General features: G+C 40.0%; 2 protein-coding genes across 3 annotated transcripts in view; one reads left to right on the forward strand and one right to left on the reverse strand.

Annotated features, from left to right (window-relative positions):
- Positions 1 to 1,052: 1,052 nt before the first annotated feature.
- APIP (APAF1 interacting protein) lies at positions 1,053 to 19,608 on the reverse strand. Its single transcript, XM_081153694.1, has 7 exons — positions 19,422 to 19,608; positions 13,712 to 13,812; positions 9,574 to 9,622; positions 8,031 to 8,148; positions 6,646 to 6,781; positions 3,800 to 3,967; positions 1,053 to 3,185 (listed from the first exon to the last, which is right to left on the reverse strand). The coding sequence occupies exons 1-7, from the start codon at positions 19,476 to 19,478 to the stop codon at positions 3,086 to 3,088; spliced, it is 729 nt and encodes a 242-aa protein (XP_081009820.1). The 5' UTR covers positions 19,479 to 19,608; the 3' UTR covers positions 1,053 to 3,085.
- PDHX (pyruvate dehydrogenase complex component X) overlaps positions 19,043 to 23,511 on the forward strand; it is a 46,377-nt gene continuing 41,908 nt past the window's right edge. Inside the window, exon 1 of one of the 2 annotated variants that reach the window (XM_081153693.1) lies at positions 19,043 to 19,175. Coding sequence is in view for 1 of the 2 variants with exons in the window: in XM_081153692.1 (XP_081009818.1) it covers positions 19,826 to 19,985 (160 nt within the window). In the remaining variant the exon portion in view is untranslated. Of the gene's footprint in view, positions 19,176 to 19,733; positions 19,986 to 23,511 lie in introns of those variants that run through there. The other variant, XM_081153692.1, reaches the window with a different exon arrangement.

Below are 23,511 nucleotides of genomic sequence, written 5' to 3' on the forward strand. Positions count from 1 at the left end.
GTGGTAGATAAATGGTTGATTATAGCTTCATCTATAACTTCAAGAAAGGAAAAAAGTATGATTAATTGAGGGCCACAGATAAACACTATAGAATGAATGAAACTAACTAGGTTAAATTCACAAATCACATACATAGTACTGTACTTTATGGGAGACTTAAAGGATTTTTTATGGTAATTATGACTATTGGAAATTTTCACTTTACTCGTAAACTTTCAAACCTAAGATGCAGCTGTACAGTTTATTTTTTTTAAAAAAAGTCCTTGGTTTTATTTACAAAGACGTGGCCCTCACTGCAATAACAAACAGTATCAAGTAGGACACCAAAAGGTACTTAATAAAATTACAAGTAAAATAACAATTCTACATTTGTATTTTAAAGGATAAAATTAATCATACAGATCAATAACAAATGGAAACCCAATGCATTGTCAATAAATGGTCTCCAAAGAAATTTTGGAAAACATTAGGTCAGTAAAGCTAAAGGTGCTTCTTTGTGAACATACTAAAAATTCCGCTGGAGCCCTAAGTCCCTGGTGCCCATCTCGGAAGCCACATATGCTTTAAAGGACACTCTCTTTACACCCATAAGAGCAACTAGGATAATACTGATGAGATCAAGTTGTTACTACAGGCAGGAAAGTAAATGCAGAGGGCTCACAGAGACTGGTAAAATTTTTACTTTGGTAATATAACTTCTGAATTTCATTTTCTTCATCTGTAAAATGGGGGTAATAATACCTTCAAGGGTTACTATGGGAATTGGTGTAATGGACTGTATTTAAAGGTCCTCACTGCAGAGCATGGGTTCCTAAACAAGAGAGACTGCAGTGATGACCACCACTATGCCCCGCCTGTGCTAGGGGCCGTTCTAAGGACAGGAATAAGTTCATTTGTCCTCTTAACCTTTATCTTAACCTCTAAATCAGAAAGTTTCAGGACCAATCATAGAGGAGATTAATACAGCACTTATGATAAAAACTGGCTTGTTCTCTGGCCTCCAAAAGTCCAAGAACAAAAATCTTGTAGAAATGTAAACAGGAGGAAGTAAATAGAGGAAAACTATATTTATTTTTCCTTAAGTCAATTTTTCAGAAAATGTACTTTCAAACAATAAAATTGCACACACAGAGCTGTGAGAGAGATGAGCACTGCTTATAACTTATAATCACAAAAGGACACCTAGTTCAGTGGTCATCATCCTGGATGTGACAATTCTGCGATTAGAGATACAGATCAGTGAAATGAAAATCTAATTCCTTCCCTCCCCACCGCCCCCTCTCGAAGCCCTGTTTTACAGCACTGTGGTGGGAGGCTTTGAATTGCTTCTTGAAAAGTGCTATCTATGTTACGAGTCTCACACTGACCCCTTCACTGGAATTGCTGATGAGCCAGCACTTTTCTTCACTGAAAGGGAAGTAGCTGAGCACGTTGAACTCTAAGATGGAACTCCCCTCAAGGTTACGAACTTGCCTGATTGTTTGGGCCATACTCTGAGGGACTGTGTTATTTTCAGGTACCTCTAAAAAAAGAGCTGGGTGAGACCAAATGGCTCTAAAATCATTTGAGAAACAAATGACAGGCTCTTGACTAAAATATGTTAATCCCTTATTCAATCTGAGAGTGGAATGTCCTGCACTTAATGACATAAAAGTGTTTGATCTAGATCTCTTGCCAGTTTAATCCTTCATTCATAACATTTCCCCTTATTTAAAGAAGTAGAAATAATTGCGAGAGCAGCAGCCAAAGGGCATGGGAAGAAGGCCGGGCCCCTTCCCCGAGTGCGCACGGGGCACCCTGCGCCAGACCCCGAGGGAGCCCTCCCAGAACTCACGCGCATTCCCCGGGGGGCCTCGGCTCCCAGCACTCACCCCACAGGCATCAGGTTCTTCTGAATAAAAAATGAAGCCCAGATAGGCTTCGCCAGCTACCTCCCCGCACCTTTAGCGCAGGTGTGTAAACCCTTCCTGCATTTTCTGTGAAGAGGCATATGCACGAAGACACACTGCGGCAGCGCAGTTTAAATGACTGCTCTTGCACCCACGGTGTCTCCTTCATTGGCTCCATTTTTAAAATGGGGCTAAGCAGAAGTGACCAAAACTATGTTTCCCTGGTGGAAGAACCTCCACCAAGAACCCAGAAAACAGGAACTTACTGAGTGGCTTACAATGTGGCAGGATTTTTCAGTTACAGTGAGCGAAACAGAGGTCTGTCTCAGGGAGGTTTTTGGCATCGGCATTCAAAAAATCCTTGGGGGCGAGAGGAGGCTGATGGCTTATATGGAAGAAAGACCAATAGCATCGTTTTAGGTATTGGAGGTACCGGTAGGTGTAAGATGCCAGTTAGACATCCAAATGATGAGAAGGAGGAGGTGGAGAGGTGAGTCTGGGCTGGAGATAAAACGATGCGAGGCGTTAGCATATAGGTAATATTTAAAACTAGGGCACTGCATAAGATTTCCTAGGAAAAAAGTATAAAGAAAGATTATGGTTAAGGGCAGACAGCCCTGAGGCCCTCCAACATTTCAAAGGCTGATAAAGGAGAAAAATTCAAGAAAAGAACCACCAAAGCCTAGAAAACCACAGCAGTCTGGTGTCGTGGAGGCCTAGAGAAAATGTTTCCAGGAGGGAGGGATCGATCACTAGTAATGCTACTGTAAAGTCACATAAAATATGGAGAACTAGCCACTAGTTTTGGCAAAAACAGGAAAGTGTTCATTCCATAATTAAGCAGGCATTTCCCAATGCATTCTATTACCACCAGCAGCTTTAAAGAATAAGAAGGATTCTCTGGGGGTGTATACAAAAGTGGAGTTAGTTTAAAGAGAAATATTTTGCTGTTACGGATTTTAAAAATAAAAAACATTCATTACAAAATTTTCATTCTACTGTATTGTCATTTAAAATTACAAGAATTTAAGCAAATACCATCCAATGTCAGGAGAGATTCAGGGTGATTGTCTGCAGTATTTAGTGACAAATTAATGGCAGCATGAACATTTTCAATTAATTAAAAAGAACAGTCAGGTTTCATTTAAGTAATAATTAAGATAGGCTTTGTCTCTGTATATAAACTTCCATTTGGCTCATATAATCCCATTTTCTCCAACTGGAAGCTGCGTAGGATCCAGCCCTACTTTCTTCATTGATACGGCAATATCAAACAAATAGTCGTAACACTCACACCTATAAAAGAAAAAGAAAAGAAATGAGGGTCTTTAGCGAAAGAGAATGCTCCAAACCTAACAATCAGTTCTCTCCATCAAGTTGACCCTGCTCCTAGCAAGGTTAGGAATTTTTCTCAATTTCAAGCTAAATTTTTCTTATTTTGCCCATACCATTGTGAAAACATGGAAGGGATTAATATTGAACCATGCAACCATATTATATACTTCTCAGGATCTAAAAGGGAACTTAAAGTATACCACTTATATAAACTTAAATTTGTTACTATGTGCCCCTTTTTGAAATAAATGCAGCAAGTCATTATATAACTTGGATTAGCTTTATCTCCCTTCCAGCCTCAAGCTCCCAGAACAAGATCTGTGTCTCCTTCTTTGTATCAAAGTGCATAGCACCTTGTCAAATAATAGCGCATCCAAGAAATATTTTTAATAAAATACGCAATGCAAATCAAATATCTAGAAATAATTATAATAAACTATTTAAATGTAAATCAATTTGACCAATAACAGATAAAAAAAAAAAATCACACTTCATTTGAAACCCAAAGACATATCTTGTACTTTCACATTTAGAGTGTGGTGCCCTGTCCCAAACGTTCCCTGGCTCACACTTACATGGTCTTAGCCTTCTCCCACGTTTCTCCCCAGACATACACTCCGTGACGTCTGACGAGGACCGCACAGGAGTCTGGGTATTCATTCATCGCACGAGCCATTCGTTCCTTGAGGTCTTTCTCCTCCGGTGTATTCTCAATAATTGGTACCACCAACATATCATCATATCTACAAGATGAAACAGGCCATTTTCCCCATTAAAACAAAAGTATTCATATGTAAAATTTACAACTTTTTCAAGCAACCAGTTAGACATCCTCTTTGTAGCTGGGAAGCCACTCCAAATTCTGAACAAGATGTTGCACGTTACGCTGTGTATCTTGCACAAACATCTGTATCAAAAGGCGCCTTGGGAATTTAGCAGGCATTATTCCAATCCTAAGACTAAGCGGCAGAAATCTGTATAGGATACCAAAACCTAACAAAGAAATTATCAAGATCATACAAGTATTTCCTTGAAGTGGAGACAATCAAAACAGTTTTAACAGGAGATGGGAAATGATAGATTTCAGAATCAGAGCTGAAGGAAGGATTAACAATTGAACTACTTAGTAAGTAGGAATTTTTCAATGATACAAAACATTTTACTTTAACTCTGCAGGACCCAAAGTGTCTCAGAGAGACAAATAAATAAATATAGGGGTGGTGTGTGGCACAGGGATAGCAAGAGACTTCTGGAGATCACTATTAAAGGCATGATAATATTTCAGGACATTCTTAAATAAGAACCTCATTTATTCCACCTTGTTTCAGTAAATCCATGTTACAAAATCAGAATGTGTTTTCCTTTTTTTCATGTAATAACATTTAATCAAATAACTTAATTACTATAAAGTTTAAGTCTATTCCTGAGGTCATTTATAACCAGTCAAAACTCAGACATGTTTTCCTTTTTAAATGAATTTCTCTTGCCTTGAGAATATAACACCTGCTTTTTCACTGCCTCTGTAATGGCTAAACCTAACCCAAAAGTTCTGCTGAAGCAGTATCAGAAATCACTACTGTGGGCAGGTACAGGCTGAGTAGCTGCCATGTGTAACTGGGCCAACCATTATTATTAACAGTATGGAGTGGGGCTCATTATTTCACTTGAGTAGAGGTAATTATAAAATATTCTTAAATATGGAAGGAATGGTTTGCTAGTCCCAAATCTTTCCTCATATTAGCCAGGAGAACCACAAGCTTATATTTTTCTCTAGCATATACTGAATAGTCAGACATTTTCAGGGGCAAAATAATTTCACAGCAAAAAAGACCTGAAAGCTAATTCAATCCAAGCTACCCACTTTAAGGCTGGAACACTAATCCTTACAAGCCAGATGACGAACAGAGCCAGGGTCGTCCTTGACCATCAAACACTGTTCCTTTCACTCTACCATGATAAAAGCATGCTGCTTCTAAAAGGGAGAGTAATTATACTTAAATATGGTAACTTCCCCTAAGAATTAGGTATTTGAAAATGTTCTTTTTCCAAGACGGACTTTAAGAAATAGAGTAGAGACTACCAGAACCCTGCTTTCTTACTCCATCTAGGCTTCTTTGGTCCCTCTTGGAAAACGGGACTCCAGGACCCTCCCCAGACTCTGATAAAATATCACTCACTCCCCCTGAGCTGCAAAAATGACCGAGCCACTGATTTCCCAGCCAGGCTCAAACAGAATCCCAAAGGACAGCTCAAAAAAGTCTATATTCTTTCAACTCGGAAACAGTATGTTTCCAAATGTATATGTAACAATACGTAAGAAATGGCATCTTTTAAAAAATTTATGTTTTTTTTTCCTCCCACAAAATCCCAAAGCTCTGTGTTGTGCTCTGCTCCCCTACCCACCCTTTCATATGCTCTTTTATTTTTACCCCTTCACCAAAGCAAGCAAACGCTGGTGAAGCTGATATCTCACGTAGTGCCTTTCCTTCAAGACCCAGATATGAAAAGGCAACTATACTTTCTTTAGTATGTACACTTTCACAATATAAATATTTAACTTCTGTAAACAGGTATTTCACAGTGCTGAGAAATGCTGTAGGCACACAATAAATATTAACTAAAATCAAATCAAATTAATTTCTCGGCACACTAGTTTAAACATGTACCTTCTATCACATGCAGCAGCAGTAAGATGCTGCTGTAAGAACACTTGAGAAAAACTGGCTCCCTTTTCCTCTAAACAAGGCCCTTTAGGAAATCAGCAAGGTGAAGGCTCGGGAGTAAGCACGCCAGTACATTCAAATGAAATGCTTAGCTCGGACCCGAGCCCCGAGAACATGTCTCACCACCTCACTATATTCTAAATGGATGAATAGCTGTTACGTTTTTGTGGGCTGGTGGGTTTGACTTTGTCCAGGCCTTTGTCCTGTACTATCTATGCCACTTTCCACACTGAAAAATGATAAAAATATGGAGGTCTACTTAATGGAAATTATAAAACTTTTATCAATACGAACATATTCTAGAAATACTAAACCAAAGAAAAACGAAGTGAAAACTTTAGTGGGGGCTGAAACTTCCTGCAGCAGTGAAGGGGGGGAGACCTTGCTCCGTTGCTTCCACGCAGGGACAGACTCTTTCCATCTCCACAGAAGTCTCAGCCGAGGTTTTGCCATTTTGCTGACAAACATTTCATTATTCACGCTGCTAATAATTTACCAAGGCTGTGGTCAAAGTGGGGGAGGCAGGGGGCATCTGATTTGTGTCTCTAAGAACAGACCTAGAAGTATAACATTAAGTGGGGGATGATTTAACAGAGACCCCACAACATCTCATGAAATGCATTAAAAAAATCAGTAGCCTGTTTATCAAAAGAAAAAATACTTTTCAAATTATTTAAGCAAAAGTAGAAAAAAAATACCTATAACACCCTCCCGAGGTACACTTCCTTATTCCTTTTATCATCTCTTGATGTGTAATTTTAAACTCCCGTCCTGGAAACAGGAGGGTGGCCATGACCGCAGCTTTAGAGTGGGTGTGAATCACGGCGCCCGCTCCTGCAGGGGAAGAAAAAGTCGCATGTGCGGTGAAAGCTAAATTATACCTTTTAAAGAAAAAAAACCATATATACATGCGCACACACATTTATATATAGACTTGTTTCCCTAGGCTTGAAATAAGTTGGCAGTAGATAGTAAGGTAGGAGGGAGGGAGGAAAAGAGAAATACTAATAGAGGAGTCAGAAAGCAAAAAAATTTACACTTTATCCAGCATCAGAACCATTTATAATGCTTTACATGTGCTCATGAAATATCTTTTAGGTGGTCTGAAGTACAGCTATGACAATCACGGAGATCATAATCATACTACCACCACTTACTCGGGGGTTCCTACGTGCCAGGCAACGGGCAACCTCCCTTTCAATTTGTCATCTCTTCGCGTCATCACAGTCACCACAGTGGTCACCATTTAGTGATCAGCGGAGGCTCAGAGAAATTAAAAAGCTTGTCCAAGGCTCACAGGCTGCAGTGACAGAACCTGAATGTGAGCCCAGGTCCGCCTGACCCTTACTCTCCAGGTTCAGCTTCACCGCGGACACGCTCTGGCAGCAGAAGGGGTGGCAGGGGTTTTACGGTGTCCATGTAATGGACTGATCGTGTTCAGGAAAGGACACGGCTTGACGACTTACTCGATACCGGTTTCACAGGGACCACAGGAGAGGCGCACTCCCACCAAGGTGAAGAAAAGGCCGATTCTCCTTCCCTGTAATTTGATTTACTTCTACCACAAGTTCCAGACGGAGAACTGTAAGCCAAGAGTGGGAGTGCGACTTAGACACCATCTTTACTCACTCTGACCGTCTAGTGGAGCCCGCTGATCTCAGCTGGAATTCTGGCCCCAATACCCACCTGCGGTTTATTTTGGAAAAATCTTCCCAGAGCCTCTGTCCTCTCTTATGTAAAATGGACTAATAATGGACCTTCCATATAGGCCGATGTGAGGACCGAGGAGTCAACACACTGAAAGCTCTTGCACATAGCAGGGACCCAAGAAATGTTCACTGCAGCAACAGTTACCATTATTTAGGGGAGCCTACTCTGCAAATATATATATACACACACACATACACACACATATATATTTAAATATGTCTTTACTGATTTCAGAGAGAGGAAGGGAGAGGGAGAGAGAGAGCTAGAAACATCAACGATGAGAGAGTCGTCATTGATCGGCTGCCTCCTGCACGCCCCCTGCCAGGGATCGAGCCTCGCAAATATTCTTTATATCAAATACATTCCTGCCTACCTCTCATAGTGTAAGCGTTCATAAAAAGAGGAGTACACTGGCTTTTCCTTAGATTCTTATACGGCGGAGGTCCGCTTATATCCTGCTCATTGATGTTACAAACGAACATGTCTTCAGGCTATTTTTGGGGGGCAAAAGAGAAAAAAAGGCTTATATAGTATCATTAGAAATGTCCCTTCTCAGTTAAGATGGTACTCATATTGATGTTTCTCTCCCTCTCTCTTACCCTCCCTTCCTCCCTTCTGCTCACTCTAAAAAAAAAAATCAATGAAAAAAAAATCCTTGGTGAAGATAAAAATAATTAAATTTTTATAAAAAGAAAGAAAGAAATGTCCCTTCTTGTACATACAGGGGTGGGCAAAGGTGGGTTTAGGGAGTTTACAGTTATGAGTATGCAAAACAGAGTTTATTCTTGTATTATGTATTAGTTATTGTATTATATTTGTATTACAACTGTGAGCCTACTTTTGCCAGCCCCTGTATAGAGTATACGTACACTCACATGCAAAGTGATAATATTTATGTACACACATTCAACTTATATTTAAAATATTCATGTAATTATAGTTTCTCAAAAATTTTTACACATTTTGAGAAAAAATATTTTATACTAATGAAAATATTCTCAGGAGCACTAAAAAAAAAATCTTCCTTTAGAATTTGAAGAAAAAGCTGATATGGAATATTTAACATGTATGCAATGACGTTGCTGTCACTTCATCAATTTAGGTTCTGAATCTTGCTCTGTAATTCCACAACTATATTTCAGAGAGGCTATATAAAGAAACCATTATTCTAAGGTGGGTGTTACAATTTCATAATATAAGAGGAAAAATATAAAAATTTTCTTATCCTGAGATACTTCACTGATCCTCAGAAATGTTAATCTCAATAAGGTATATTATTCTTAAAGTTCTAAGGAATTATGTAGAGCCATGGGTATTTCCTAGTACTGCATGCACATTTCTGACTTGTAACCTTCATTTCCAGGGTTTATTATAAACTACAAACTACAGGGTTTATTACAAATGTTTTATTAATGAAGCATTATGTCATAGATAAAAGTTAAGTATTATGTGGTTGTTTTAAATAGATTTTGGGTATTAGTCTAACATTAATACAAATGAGTCTTCTCAAAATTTTGAAATAAGTTTTGTAATTTTAAATTGGAATAGCTTTGCTATTATTAAATAGGAATCAGTTTGGTTCATTTGAGACCATCAACCTGACTATCCTACTAGCCTGATAAAGATGGTGTTAGAATGCTGCAAAGGTAGAATAGAAGACTTAAGACTGCGCTACTCACTGTTGCCCTCTAGAGGTGGAATGAGAGTTCAAAACACACTGGTTGCAAGCAGGTAACTTAGTCACCACCTTAACAAATTTAACAGGTACTCAACAAATGTTTGTTGATTAGTTATTTAAATTATCACAATATAACCATTCTTCAAAACTAACATTTCTTTTAAAGTTAATTCAACTTCACAAAACAGCAGTTGAGTAGAGAAGACATTTGGGTTTGAGAAGAATCCGTTTGCCATACCTGAATCCGTTCCTTCTGCACTCCTGAAGGAGCAATGTAGATTTCATTGCTGGTAACACAAAACACAGAAATTGGTATTTACTGAACTCTGATGTTCTGCTTTTGCACACAAAAAGACGTATCCTTGCAGTCCAAACATTAAAGTTCTGCATAAATCAAGTCGTACAAATTGCGGCTTGATTTAATTAATGCTATAGGCTGTACAGAAAGAATACCAAATACTTTAATGCCTTTGCAATGCTGGTGACACTGTAAAATGTTGATAGTTACTTTAGTCTTCTACGTTTTCATATATATTTCTTTTTATGTGGCAAAATCATTGGTAACCAGGCTTTTACCTGGTTAGGAGAAATAAAATTGAAAACACAAGTCTTTAGCGTGAATCTTTAAGCATGAATGACCTGAATTCGTCCTAGTATGTGTGGAATACAGTTATTCTAAAGTCCAATCAGGAGAACATATGCTCACTAGAAGTAGATGTCTGTCGTGCAATTTAAATGCTCTCGTTATAAAACATGAAGTTCAGAGACCTCTGCTGGGCAGTTTATTAAATTATATCATTAACATGGCTACTTTTTGGGTGAAACAAACAGTATGCTTCCTGTTTGAAAAACATATCTACCTTATGAAAATATTTGGGTAATAGAGCTAAAATAATTACAGAAGTTACAAATATAAAAGGCAGGCTACATCTGGAGATCTCCGTTACAGAATGTTGTGTTATACCCTGCCATTCAGCATAAGGTGCTCTCAAATTTGATTTGGAAATTAATTTCAAAAAATCTCTAAATTCTCTCCCCACTCAACAAAGATCCTTTGGCTCATTTATCAGTTTCAGGGGCCACCAAAGGGTTCAGAGCTGCCACACACATGCAAAAGAAGAACCGCCAGCACACGCATGCTTCAGCTTCTGCCACTGAGCCACGGACACTAGGACACTGAATTAACTGTTTCACTACTGTTTCATAGTGAAAATAAGGATGAGAGCCTGTATTGAATCAAGATGTCAAAGTTGGGGTCACTAGTAAACTTATAGACTCAAAACTGACAAAAGTGTAAGGAAATGAAAGTTCCTTTAATGGTCCACTGGTAAATTAAGGTCTAGAAAAGAAACGCCTAACCTGATCCTGGCGGTGAAATCCAAAGCACAGTAAGCAACATTCAAACATTTGTTTTCACCAAGTAGCCAGTGCTTCAGAGCTCTGTTGCCTAAGAAAACCATAGAGTGGCATTTCCCTAGAACCAGTGGGGGTGGGTAGGGAATCTCACTGTTAAAAAGAGCCCTTTACAAATATTTTGTCCATGGGTCACACAGAAGAAACTCTAGAGTCATACATGGTATGGAGTCCAATGACCTCCAGTGGCAAGTGTAACTGCAGGTCTTCTTATGTGGGAGAAACTTAGGCAGCCCTGGGAACAGGCCCAAGTAAAGTACAAAACAGTCTGCTAGTAAATAAAACCCATCGACAAAGTAGGAAAATCAAGGGTATTTATTCTGTTTATTCAAGTGATTTGGAACGCCAAATCTGTTTTTAGTATTGCCTTTGTAAAATGGAAATGAGCTTAGACTTTGATCAAGGTTGGGTAATTAAAAGATTAGGTAAATAGGTTTTAGAAAAAAATATATTTACACCTACAAAGAAGGACATATCTGGATAAAAATACAAAGATGACAAGAGCTTTTATTTTAGGAGGGAAATATGCCAAAGACTAAAAGTGAAGTGTTGACTTGGTTAAGCCACAAACAAAAAGCATTTTAAATTTCAAGGTATTAAGTTTTGGAATTTATTTCTCTAAATTCCCTGCTCTTTCACAAGTGGTAAGCAGATGGACAAAACCCAAGAGTTCGTAATACACCTATTTCTATTTACTGTCTAGTCATTTAAATCTTACTATGCCTTAATTAACTTGACTATATATGGGTTTATTAATTTTAATTCTAATAGCATGTGACAGGATTAGCATCTCTGACATATAATATTACAGCCCTGAAAACAGGAAATGCTAAATGTGAATGGTAGGGACCCAACCTAAACTCAATGGCTGTTGAGTATCCCAGGGTTGCCTTGATTACTGTCATTTTCTTGGTCTTCCATTTCCTGCTTCTGATTTAAATCTTATATGTGTCTTAAGCTGTCTTTTATATACATCTTTTGGTACCACACAGCAGTAGCATAATCTGGAATACTATCAGCCAAACCTTGAAATCAGTAAATAATTTTATATTCCCAAAGAGCTTATTGTCAGTATTGTTCTGGAAACATAATCTATTGGGTTTGTCTTTCATTCCAAATTTCTTTGTTCTAAGCATCAAAGAAAACCAAACTTTCACTAATAACATGAGAATAATATTGCTAATAAAGTAGTTGATATGGGCTTATGAAGTCATTTAATTATTAGGGGAAAAATTCAACATTTTAGTACAAATTACTTTTTATTATTATTATTTTTATTTTCCTATGTAAGGCACAAATTTATTAAGATTCCAAATACAGAGCCATAAAACTGTGGCTGTTTCCACTTGTGACCTCCAGGGGGAGCTCCTCACCCGTTAAGAATCTAAGGCAAAAAGCACTTCACACATGAGGCAACTTTCCTGTGAACGGATTACAGTGCTATAAAAGCCATTTAATTTTAAAAGGTGCCAGTGAGTGTTTTAGGGTGACCACACAATTCAGTATATGCATTAGTAAAATTCTTCTAGAAAGAACATAGTCTTTTATGTCTTTATTTTTTTAAATCCCTTAAGATTTGCAATGACCCCTTCTCTGCGTTCTATTTTTGATGTGGCTTTTCCTTTTTTTAAAAGATCCAGTTAAAAATGGTTATTTTAACTCAGCTTGGTAGAAAGCTCTACTTTGAACATACACAAACTACAATATGCAAATAAAAAGCAGTTAAGGGCAATGTTTAGAATAATACAGCGGAGGACCCAATACCGGGACTCAACTTCTAAATGTATAAAACAACAACAAATGTTTTCATAGGACTCTGCTGGAAACAGGTCATCTTAAAAGCTTTGGCAAAATAATCCGAAAGCCTGCCTGATGCTGACCTGACATGTTAGCGCTGGGTTGATGGTAAGAAAAGAGGCATGGGTGACATCCCATGCGTCACGTGGACTGTGACCTTCCCAGGCCGAGTGTATCCCCGCGCACATAACTGTGACAGTGGTTGACTAAGGCCCCTTCTGCATTTCCCACAGTTCAATGAATATTTCCTGAGTTACTCGGTAATTTGAATCAGATGAAATTACAATGGCATCATCTTGCCATAAAACCCCTTTTGTTCAAAATGTCCTGATGACATTTTACATTCCATTCCTCTCAAAATGCAGCCTACTTGGGGGGCATTACTATATATACTCAATATCATATAAATATTGTAGTAACCCAATTTTATTAAAGAAAGTGAGTTAGGATAGAGAAATAAATCAAGTTACTGAATTTAACATTCAGCCTCCACAGAGTAACATCGTAACCATTTTAGGAGGAAAAACACTTGAGAGAACGAGATTCCACAAGCTCTTTACACTGTCCGTAAGTTACTTATTGCTTCATCCTCTTGGAGGAAAGATGCTGAATAAATCTAATGAAGTAGTAAATACTATTCATTCCTTCTGCTTCTAGTTCAGTACCTCGTTCTGCCCGCCGAGCAACATGGACCAGCAGGTGCTATGCCCATCAAAAATGACACATGTGCTTAGAAAGGCATATTGCCTTTCTTTTGACTCAATAAAACGTAATTTTCAGGATTTTGATGGTTAGTAATTTGTATTTAAGTGACTTTAAAATATGTATCTGAGCCTTTGAAACAAATCTTGTCGACCTCTGCAATTCCAGACACATGAACATACCTGGCAGCATGTTATTTACCTCTGGTACTCCACAGACTGAGGACCAAATTATTCAGATTAGAAACTGTGTACACCCAAGTCCTTAGGTTTTTATTATTATTTGCAACTCCAGCATACTTGTTCCACTCCATTATGCAAATATCTATTTCTCCAAGTAGAAATAAAATATCTTCAGTATCACATAAAACTGCACATCAGTTGTTCTTTGGGCATAATGTAGTTAGGCTCTCATGATCTACTTCTACGGAGAATTCCCAGAAATGAAAGCATCCAAAAACTTACCCATACTTCAAGCTAATTCCTCCTCCAGTCCCAGTGACCCAGCCCAAATGGTAAAACTGTTTGCAAAGCTCTGGGATCAGGTGTCTTGGATGTTCCTTGTCCTTAAAAAGAGGACAATGATTTTAAAAATAGACATTATTTTATCAATTGACTATTCTACTGCTATCTCTGTAAGAAGCCAGTTTAAGGAAGTATAAGAAAATCAGCCACACAGAGGGTACTGTGAGGGAGAAAACTATTATAAAACATAGTTTGTTTTTAATGTTTAGAAAGTGGATCTACTACATTATTTGGCAACCTGAAATTATTCAGCATAAGGCCTACAGTCTAATACTGGAACAGGCTGCAAGAACAAAGTGGGGAAATGCTCAGTGTATATTACAAAGTGTCCATTGAGATGGCTGAAATAAAATAAAATAAAATCTAGTATTGAAAGGAACATGCTTGTCATCTAGCAAATTTCTTTACACAAAACAATTCATTAAGGCCCTACATATATGAATACACTATTATAGCTCTTTGTTCATATTCTGCGTGGTGGTTCAATTTTTTTTATTCTAAAGATGCTTTGTCTTTTTATCATAGTGACTGTATGATTTTCTCTTATTACAAAAGCAATATATACTCATTATGAACTATAAAGTCAAGAAAATAACATAAAAAGCACTCAGAAACAATCATAGTTCTGTGAAGACAGGCGTGTACAGGAACACATGCATGTATGCTGGGATAAACACTGAACAAAACTCTGGTGAACTTGAGCTTCAATTTTGATAGCTATGTGAGCTACCAGAGACACAGATAACACCTAGGGAATGCTCAAAATGGGGCATCTAATAGAAAATCCCTACGTATGCTAGAGACCCCAAGAAGCTATTCCCTCAGCTAACATAGACCCACTGTGCAGAAGGCACAGCAAGGAAGCTGCCTGTATGAATCTTGGCACTGGGTAAAAGGGAAAAATATCTTTGAGTCCAAACAAATTATTATTGAACAGACTGAATTTTTGGCTACTTAAATGGATTTCTGAAATCATGGTGTTTTTCCAAATTCACTGTTAATATTTGACATGTACATTGTATTTTAGGGAAGTGTTATGAATGATAAGTTGATGGAGTAGATTCAAAATGTAAAATTAAGAACATGGGAACGCTGAAATTTTTTAAAGTTCTGATTCAGCATATGGCTTAGGGATTAATGAACATAAACCATATTATACAATTTTTTGCTTACATGACTTCAGAGCTTCAGTCTACTGATCCATAAAATGAGAACATTATGAAGATTAAAATGAGATCTAATGAATATAAAGCACCCAGCACAATGTGTGACCCAGTCAATGTTAGTTTCTTTCCTATTTTAATGAATTAAAAATTCTTAAATTAAAATTGATAGTAAGGCTATGTTGGTTTTTCTTATAGCAGTCCTTACGAAATCAAGCCAAATTATCCATACCCTGTATAATTTGCTATTTCCTTTTTTAGGGATATAAATGATATTTTAATTACATAGTAAAGTACAGCTAATGAGAAGACTACAGTAGTTCTCCAATCCTTAAAACCACCAATTTGCACAGCAAGTTCCAAACATTATAGAAAATGGTCTGTTATTAAGGGTCTCCCTTTGCCCTTTTGTCTTTTCCAGTACTGAGGTATTATAGCAATTAGCCAGCTTTGTTCTACAGGAATAACAGTGATACGGCAGCTGTTGTTAATGAAGTTTCATTCAATCGTTCAAACCCACAAAATTACAACTTCAGAAAGAATAATCACTTAGCATCGGGAACCAACAGAGACATATTTAGTAAAAATGCAGTCATTTAAATTTTCCAGAGTAAAAATCAGAATATATATATATTTTAACAAGAATGGACAGGAAGGAAAGGTTTAGTTAGTACTTAGTTTTCCCGTGAGTGTCAGTGACATTACTTGTCTATTATTGTTACATCTGGTTTTCAATTAGAATAAGAATTTTGAAAGATGTATCTAAAGATGGATACAATCAACTGCTTACAGTAGAGGGTCTACTCTTAAGTGAGGGAGAAACATTTAACAGTGTACAGAATTTTGTATGTATTAAAAGACATTAAAGTCTAAAGCATAATAGAGGCTTGTATTGCTCAGACAGAGGTTTTGCTGGGGACTCTAATACAAATAAATATAAAATGAACATGTGTCAAAGATATTACTTAACCCATCAATTAATGAGGGAACCAGAAAGATGTTACAACTGGTACCAAAGAGAATTCAAAAGAAACACATGCTCATGTAAGTAATCGGGAATCCTGGATTTACAAATAAAACAAAAACGGGACAGTATCCACCAGACAGCAATAGGTTGAATGCCCATAACACAACTTGCAATTCCATGAACAATCATCATCTGCACTGCTGTCAGTATTCTACAATTCAGGGCTGTAAAGTAGCTAAAAGAGAACCCAAGACAGCTAGCAATCTTGTTTGCTCATTTCAGTCTTTGACAATTTTTCCTGACACTGGCCTCAGGAAGGGACTGGACGCACACACAGCAAAGTTGTCAGCATTGTCTGTCCCTGGGTTTGTGCTTTCTGCACATCTGTTTCATTCTCCTCTGTGCATGAGTTTTCTCTGCAACTTCACCTCCGCTCAAAGCCCTCTGCCACACTTAGAAACTCTTCTTCACAGTAGTCAAGGCCTAACCAGAAATCAGAAGACCTTAAGGCAAGTCAGTGACCCTTTCTGGGTATCAATTTCCTTATATTAATAATCTGGATCAGTGATTCTCAGGCTAATGAATTTCAAGACCACTAGTTTTTGTTGCTTTTAAATTTTAGGAACTGACATAAGGTTGCCAAGTTATAGCATTAATTATACTTAACAATAACTATGGCCTTCCTTAAAAGAGTACATTTTTAACATAAAAAAGTTAGGAAGGATAATCACAGAATTAAAGGTAATCCTTTAAATTGAATACAATTAATTTTATGAAATTTACTTTTTCACTGTCCTTATTTTTCTTATTTTGCAATAGTCAAGTAAAAATTCTTTCAGAGGCTGATATTTGGGGAAGGATTAAGGTTATCTTTTTCTGTCTGGTCCCTTTGCCAACAATTTCTCCTTCACCAGCTTGCTTACTTTCACTTTTTTACATGTCTCCTAGTTCTATTTAACCTAGTTGTGGATGTCAACCACGAGGAGGATGGCTCTTAAAGACCTGCTAGTGTTCACACCATGGTATATAGTTCCTCCCCACATTGTACTAGGGTTGGTCTGTATGACCAACAGACTGCTGCAGAAGAGGTAGTATGTCACTTCTGGGATTAGGCTCTAAGACTATAGCTTCCATCTTGGTTGAGCGCGCTCTCTCTCTCTCTCTGTCTCTCTGTCTGTCTGTCTCTCTCTCTCTCGGATCACTTGGTGTGGGGAAAGCCAGCTGCTCAAGATACTCAGCCAGCCTATGCAGAAGGCCACGTGGTGAAGAACTGAGGCCTGTGGCCAATAATCAGTGAGGAACAGAGCCTGCCAACAACATGAGTGGGCTTAGAAGCTCACCCCAGCTGCAGTCTAGACTTGAGATCAACTGTGGTTCCAGCTGACAGCTTGACTGCCAACTCATGAGAGACCATGAGCCAGAACCTCAAGCTAAACTCTCCTGGATTCCTAATCCTCAAAACTGAGACAACAAATGTTTGCATTTTAAGCTTAAGTTTTAGGATACTTGTTACACAGCAGAAGATCACTAAGACATTTTCTTGCCGGCCAAGAATACATTTTTTTCTTTGCACTGTTATTGCTCATGCTGGATCTCCAATAATCCCAACTCTAGCTGTCAGACTCCTGCTTGTCAGCCTTTACAACTGGCCCCCTACCCACTTCATCTGATTCCTTCTTCCTTGGACTCTGTGCAATAACATTTGCTCTACATACCTTTCTTTTGGTATTATGGAACCCTCTCATTCATTCAGCCACTTTTACTGAAGGGGGCAGTTTTATAAAGTAAACCTACTTTTGCCCCACCCTGTGTGGAATAATACAATTGATATCAAGAATAGCTACCATTTTTTGAGTGCTTATTTTGTGCCAGGCACTATTCTACAGGGACTTTATATGGACTTTACTTAATCCTTACAATAACTGTATTTTACTAAGAAAGATTAATTTGTTCAAGACCACTCCAGTAGAGAAGCAACATTTGAATCCAGGCAATGTGATTCTAGATGCCTAGTCCTTAAGCTTTTACATTATAATGTAGTGGAAAGAGGAAGAAATTGAAGTTGAAAAGTTCACACCTAATAGCTTCCATTTTCTTGGAGATTTTGGAGGCAAGGATATCTATGAAACGGGCCTGGGGCAGAGGATGAGGGTAGATGGTGAGGTTTTGGGATAGCCACTTATGGGAATGTGAAAGGAAGCTCCCCAGAGGCCTGCTTGAGATGCTCAGGGGCTAGCAGTAGGGCATCATAATACTTGTAGAGACACTGAAGGGGTTCAGAACAGGCCCCCCCAAGATGTGTCACTTTGACATGTGAATTATTTTGAGTGGAAGGCAATCGTGAACCTGCAGACTCAGGAGAAACTACCACTCCCTTAAAGAATTTAAATTTGGGGCCTTGCCCATAAGAGTTACAGTATTACCTGAAATAACTTTTCATGACCTATCTAAAAGGCGGGGCAAACTTCTAATTACTTAGCATCTGCTCTTCTTACCATTCTAAGAATGACCTTCCTCTCCACTCAGAAGCTCCAAGGCACCTTACCTGTGCTCAGAAAATCACGTGCACTTTACCTTTCTGTCTCTGAACCGCCCATGTATGTAGGGGTCTCTGGCTCTCTTGTGTATACGGGGTTCCCTTATGTACTATGTCATTAAATTTGGTTATTTTCTCTTATTAATCTGTCTCATGTTGACTTAATAGAGCAGCCAGAAGAACCTGGAAGGGTAGAGGAAAACTTCCTCCTCCCCCACAAGTATTTCATGAAATCTCCAGCTGGTTATTACTTTTTAATTGGGACCTTCAGCCCTAAGAAAGAATGGGATGGGAATAAGGGGGCTAATTTTCTCTCTGCCTCATAAGCAAGGCTTCTCACACTGCACTGAAATTGTCTAGTATTCCTCTAGACCCTAGGCCATTTGCCTTAATCATCACTGTATCCATGGGCACGTAGGTGCTCCATAAAATTGTTGGCGTGTATAAGGAAATGAAAAGCCTATGCAGCCCCAGGGTGGGTTTCCCTTTGACTTCAGCTTAAGGAAGAATCGTTCTGTGATCACCCCATAATCAATCTAAATTGAGGCAGGAAGACTGCTGGGAGGGAAGGTGCTGGCTCCTGCAGCGCAGCTCCGGCCAGGCGCGCGCTTCCCTAGGGCGGGCTTTGCGCACGGGGCCGGTCGCCGGGGCGCACAGGGGAGCCGGGAAGCTCCGACTCGGCTCCAGGGCCGCTCCAGCGCCGCTCGTTCCCTTGACTGGCCCGTCGTCCTGATAACGGTAAGTTGCTTTAAAACACACATTTAAGACACCAAACGCCCTCTTCCGTTGTTTTTCCTTTTTTTAACCGTTGGCGCCCAGGTCCGGCCGCAGGAAAGCGGGCCTTCCCGCCGCCATGCGGGAGCGTAGGCTGCGCTGCGCGGGGGTCGCGCGGGGACTGCGCCGCAGCCCCCCGGGAAGCCTCTGCCACGTCCCCCCAGCGCCTGGCCTCCTCGGAATAAAGGGCACCGGCGGCCCCGCTCCTACCTGCGCACCGCATCGCCGCAAGCCACAGTCTCCCTGTGCAGTGGGACAGCCAGACATGGCACGGACGGGGGGGCAGCGGCCCTCAATATTCGCACGCTTTGCTCCCGGGGGTCCGCCTGGAGAGACCTTAAATACAATCAGGCGGAGCTAAGGACAGCTCAGGGGCGGGGCGTTCCAGGAGAAGGGCGGGCCTGGGAGGGCCTCGCTGCCTGGAGAGCGGAGCCGCCAGGCTGGGAGGCGGGGCCAAGGAGGTTGGAGGCGGGGCTAGGAGGCTTTAATGAGCCCCAAAGGCCCGACTGGCGCTTAGGGGGCGTGGCTAACCGGGTGAGAGGCGGGGCCTAGGGAGGGCTTGATGACAGAGCGATCAGGCTGTGCTGCGGGCAGCCCGTGAAAAGGCCTGGAAGATGGCGGCCTCCTGGAGGCTAGGCAGTGACGTGCGGATGCTGCGCTGTCTCCTGGGCTTCGGCGGCCGGCGAGGCCTGGGGCTTGTTAAGGGGGCTGCTGGGTGGTCCGCGGGCGGCGGAGCCAGTTGGAGATGGCTTCACAGCACGCAGTGGCTGCAGGGTGAGTGACCGGGGCTCCTTCAGCTTCTCGGTGTAACTGCACACTGGGCCGGGGTCAGGGGCTTTCTGACTGAGGGCCTGCACTTGGGTGCGGAGGCACTCGGGGCTCCCTGTTCCCTGGGCCTTTGCTCGGGGAGGGGTCAGCTGACTTGACCGCCTGGAAAGCGCGTGCCCCGCAGGGCTTTCGTGGGAGCTGGGAGACCTTGACTCCGTCTCCGGCCCCCTGGTTGGTACGGCTTCTCTTGACCTTGCCTTGGAATTTGGATTTTTTTGAGAGGCGCGAAGGCAGGTCCCACACGCCTTCCTCTCAGGCCCCTTTCCAGTCAGGTCTCAGGTTCCCGTAGGGTCGTCCGGCATCCCGCCGGGGAGAAGCTGCCCACGGCTGCTGGGATTCAGAAGCGCTCCTGGCGGTTCCTAGTCCTTTGGCCTTTCTCTAGGGGGGGCCTTTTCTCCCGGGCCGCTCGGGTCCCCACACAACTAATAAAAGGCCTGATTGTAAAAGCCTCACGCCTCACAGAATGAGGTCCGGCAGAACATGAGCACGAAAGAGTGCAGAGTTAGGAGGGGGAGTCAGGAAGCTTAGTGTAGGAAATCGGTATTTAGTCATTGACACAAGTAACAGTTCTTCCGGTATTGAACAGTAGGTGATATGGCATGTGGGGCATTATTTTTCTTTACACGTGGGTGGGGCGGGGTCATTTTTTTTAAATGAGATGGGTTACCTACCAGTCATCGTCCTGACACTGCACAGAATGAATTTTAATTTAAAAAATTAGGTTGCAGTAGACATTGCCTACATATTCTGGGCTACCCAAGGCTCAGGAAAAAATAAGTTACGTACGGTAAGATGAATGCACTGAGATTTCTAAAGATTTGATGATGGGAACAGTTTCGGTTTCTTCAGATTAATGTTTCCTAAAATACTTGGAACAGTGGTTCTTTAACTGTGTATAGAATTCCCCTCCCTCCCAGTTTATTAAGTATTGAACTTCTGCTCCAGTTCCCAGAGAATCTGTCTGGAGTGGAGCTCAGCAGTCTGCACTCTACATAACCTTAGATGAGTTTTGATGTTTTATGTTGGTGTTTGACAGACTACGCTTTGAGACACTCTGCCTTAGAAAATAATGGAATAGTAAAAGCCCAGTGTTGGAAATAATCTAGGAAGAGTGTTCTTAACCTTCTTTATAAAACATATCCTTTTGAGAATATTTGAATGTTCTAGATCCTGTCTACAGAGAAAGGGACATGAGTTCAAGCAGGCGTAGAGGACCCATGCCTTTAGAAACTCACTTAGGCAATCTGTATCTGATGTACCATGATGTTTTACCCTCCCTCATCTGCCTCTACTCCCCTGTGAACAATTTATCTCAGTCATCTTAAGAACCCTGCAGGGGTTAGTTGTGTTTTATAGGTGAACTATGTACCATGCGCCCTTCTCAGCATTTTACGTGAATTAACTCATTTAGTACAACAGCTTATGCTGTGCTCTGATAATACACCTCCAGTTTCAACCCAGGCCTGCCTGACACCAAAGCCTCTTTTCTTAAGCAGAGTCAACTTCAATGTCAAATGATACTTGGCTGTAGACATTAGCAGAACAGTGTCAGCATGCTTGTTTTGTTTACCATGTGTATATATATTCTAAGTGAACACTTCTTTTTTTTAATGAAGTGAGATATATCTTAGTAATATCTATATTCGTGATAACTATCATTCTAGAACAATTTAAGATACGAAAATTTTAGATTGTATGAAGGTGGCAGGACCATTTAAGAGAGTTAGAGTATATGTTAATGTCCTCCTCTTTGTAAGTTTCTAAGATAATATACTCTTAAATATGCCTTATTATTTTGTGCTTCATTTGCCTTTTACAACAAAATGTGTAAATCCCCAAACTATTATGTATGTGTTCATTCTTTTGGTAGACTCTTAAGTGGAATGGTGATTTCTATTTGTCCTTGTTCCAAGATCACAAAATAAACTGGGATTCATGTAGAGTTTTAATTTTATAGTTTAATAATAAGAAGACCGGTGTTGCAAGAGGAAGCCTCTTCTAAAGTTTTTATTTCACTCAGAGGAAACAGTTCTGCAGCTTTAAACTACCTGACATTCTAGCCAGCCTCCTTACAAATGTGCCATTGGATACTGAGTGTATGAAGGGATCAACAGATTCTGTAAACAAAATGGAGTGTGTGATTTTTTTTGTTTTTGCTTTTTGTACTTGGTAGGCAGCACATTTACAGTAGCTAGTGATTTCGATACTTTTCTGTAATCAGGGACTTTCTTGTATTACATGAAACATTTTTAGGGAAGGCTTATGGTTGGCAAATTTATAATTCAGGGGAACTTCCTTGGGAATCTGCAAGCATTAGTTTTTAGAGAGGCACAAATCTATTTGAAAACTGATTAAAAGCTTTGCCACTTTTTCAGAAAAATGCATTCATGTAAAATTTTGTATGTGATTCCAGGGAACTTGTAGTTTCTCCCTATAATTTATAAATACTGCCTACCCTGTTTCCATAAACATTTTAGTCATTTCCTACAGAAAATAGTTGTGCCACTTTGCAAGGATACTTACCATATCTAGAACAAGAAAGATGGGTTTTAATATAGGGATTCCAATTGTAAATAAATGACTAATGGATACATTTACATAAATGACTACAACAAAGTCAATAATTTAGAAATCTTGATTCCAATTGGGTTTAGATTAAATTCACTTGTGCATTTAGTCTCATCAGACCATTCGTCTTTCCCTAAATGTCTGTACTTTTCTTTCATTTGCTCATACTGTTTCTTCTAATGATCTCGTGGTTTGAAATTTTTCTCATTACTTAAATGCCACCCTCCTTAGTCTTTCTCTAGGGTCCTGGCAGGGAACAGATGGCGCTCTAAAAGTGGGTAATTTGAGTTGAGTTTAATAAATTTTTGTAAATTCAGGCTGTAGAGATGATGCTGTACTACGGGGCTGTTTAGAGCAAGGTGCTGTCACCACTTCTAGGCTTGAAGAGCCATGGAAGGGGAGCAATTACCAGAACTGGAAAGGAGGGAACCTGTGGGGAGACCCTGTGATGGAGCTGTGCCCTTCAGTTAAAGGACCCAACAAGCCCCAGGTGAGCCCTCAGGGAGGTAGCCTGGGAAATAAATACCCTGGCCTCACTCTCCTCTCTCTCTTCAGTCTCCTGCTTATGCTGCCTGTTGACAGAGTGACAGAACCCAACTGGAGGCCAAAGCCCATACAATAGTGTGGGGGAAGGTTGAGTTAAGTACATCTGGAAAGACAAATGGGGGATGCCTCCCATACCTACCTGACACACATTCATCAGTCATTATACTTTATACGTCGGTTTTAGCACTGAAACTATGAGGTACTAATACATATATACACATATATAAAATCATAGTTCCCATGCTAAGAGAGATGAAGAGAGCAAGTACAATTTCTATACTTGGAAAAATCAAGTGTAATTTCCCAGATTGTGTCCCTAGGCCACTGGCTTGCATAAGAGTAAGCACAGGGTTTTTAT

Source organism: Miniopterus schreibersii (assembly GCF_964146895.1).
Source record: "Miniopterus schreibersii genome assembly, chromosome: 12".
NCBI classification, from domain to species: domain Eukaryota; kingdom Metazoa; phylum Chordata; class Mammalia; order Chiroptera; family Miniopteridae; genus Miniopterus; species Miniopterus schreibersii.

Bases quoted from the DNA above. Each gene is read 5' to 3' on its own strand.
- APIP (XM_081153694.1), bottom strand. From the start codon at position 19,478: ATGTCTGGCTGTCCCACTGCACAGGGAGACTGTGGCTTGCGGCGATGC. The intron at 13,813-19,421 runs GTAGGAGCGGGG...CCTCTTTTTAAG, and splicing joins TGCGGCGATGCGGTGCGCAG to GACAAGGAACATCCAAGACA. The intron at 6,782-8,030 runs GTAGGCAGGAAT...CTTCCCCTGCAG, and splicing joins GAACGCTTACACTATGAGAG to GAGCGGGCGCCGTGATTCAC.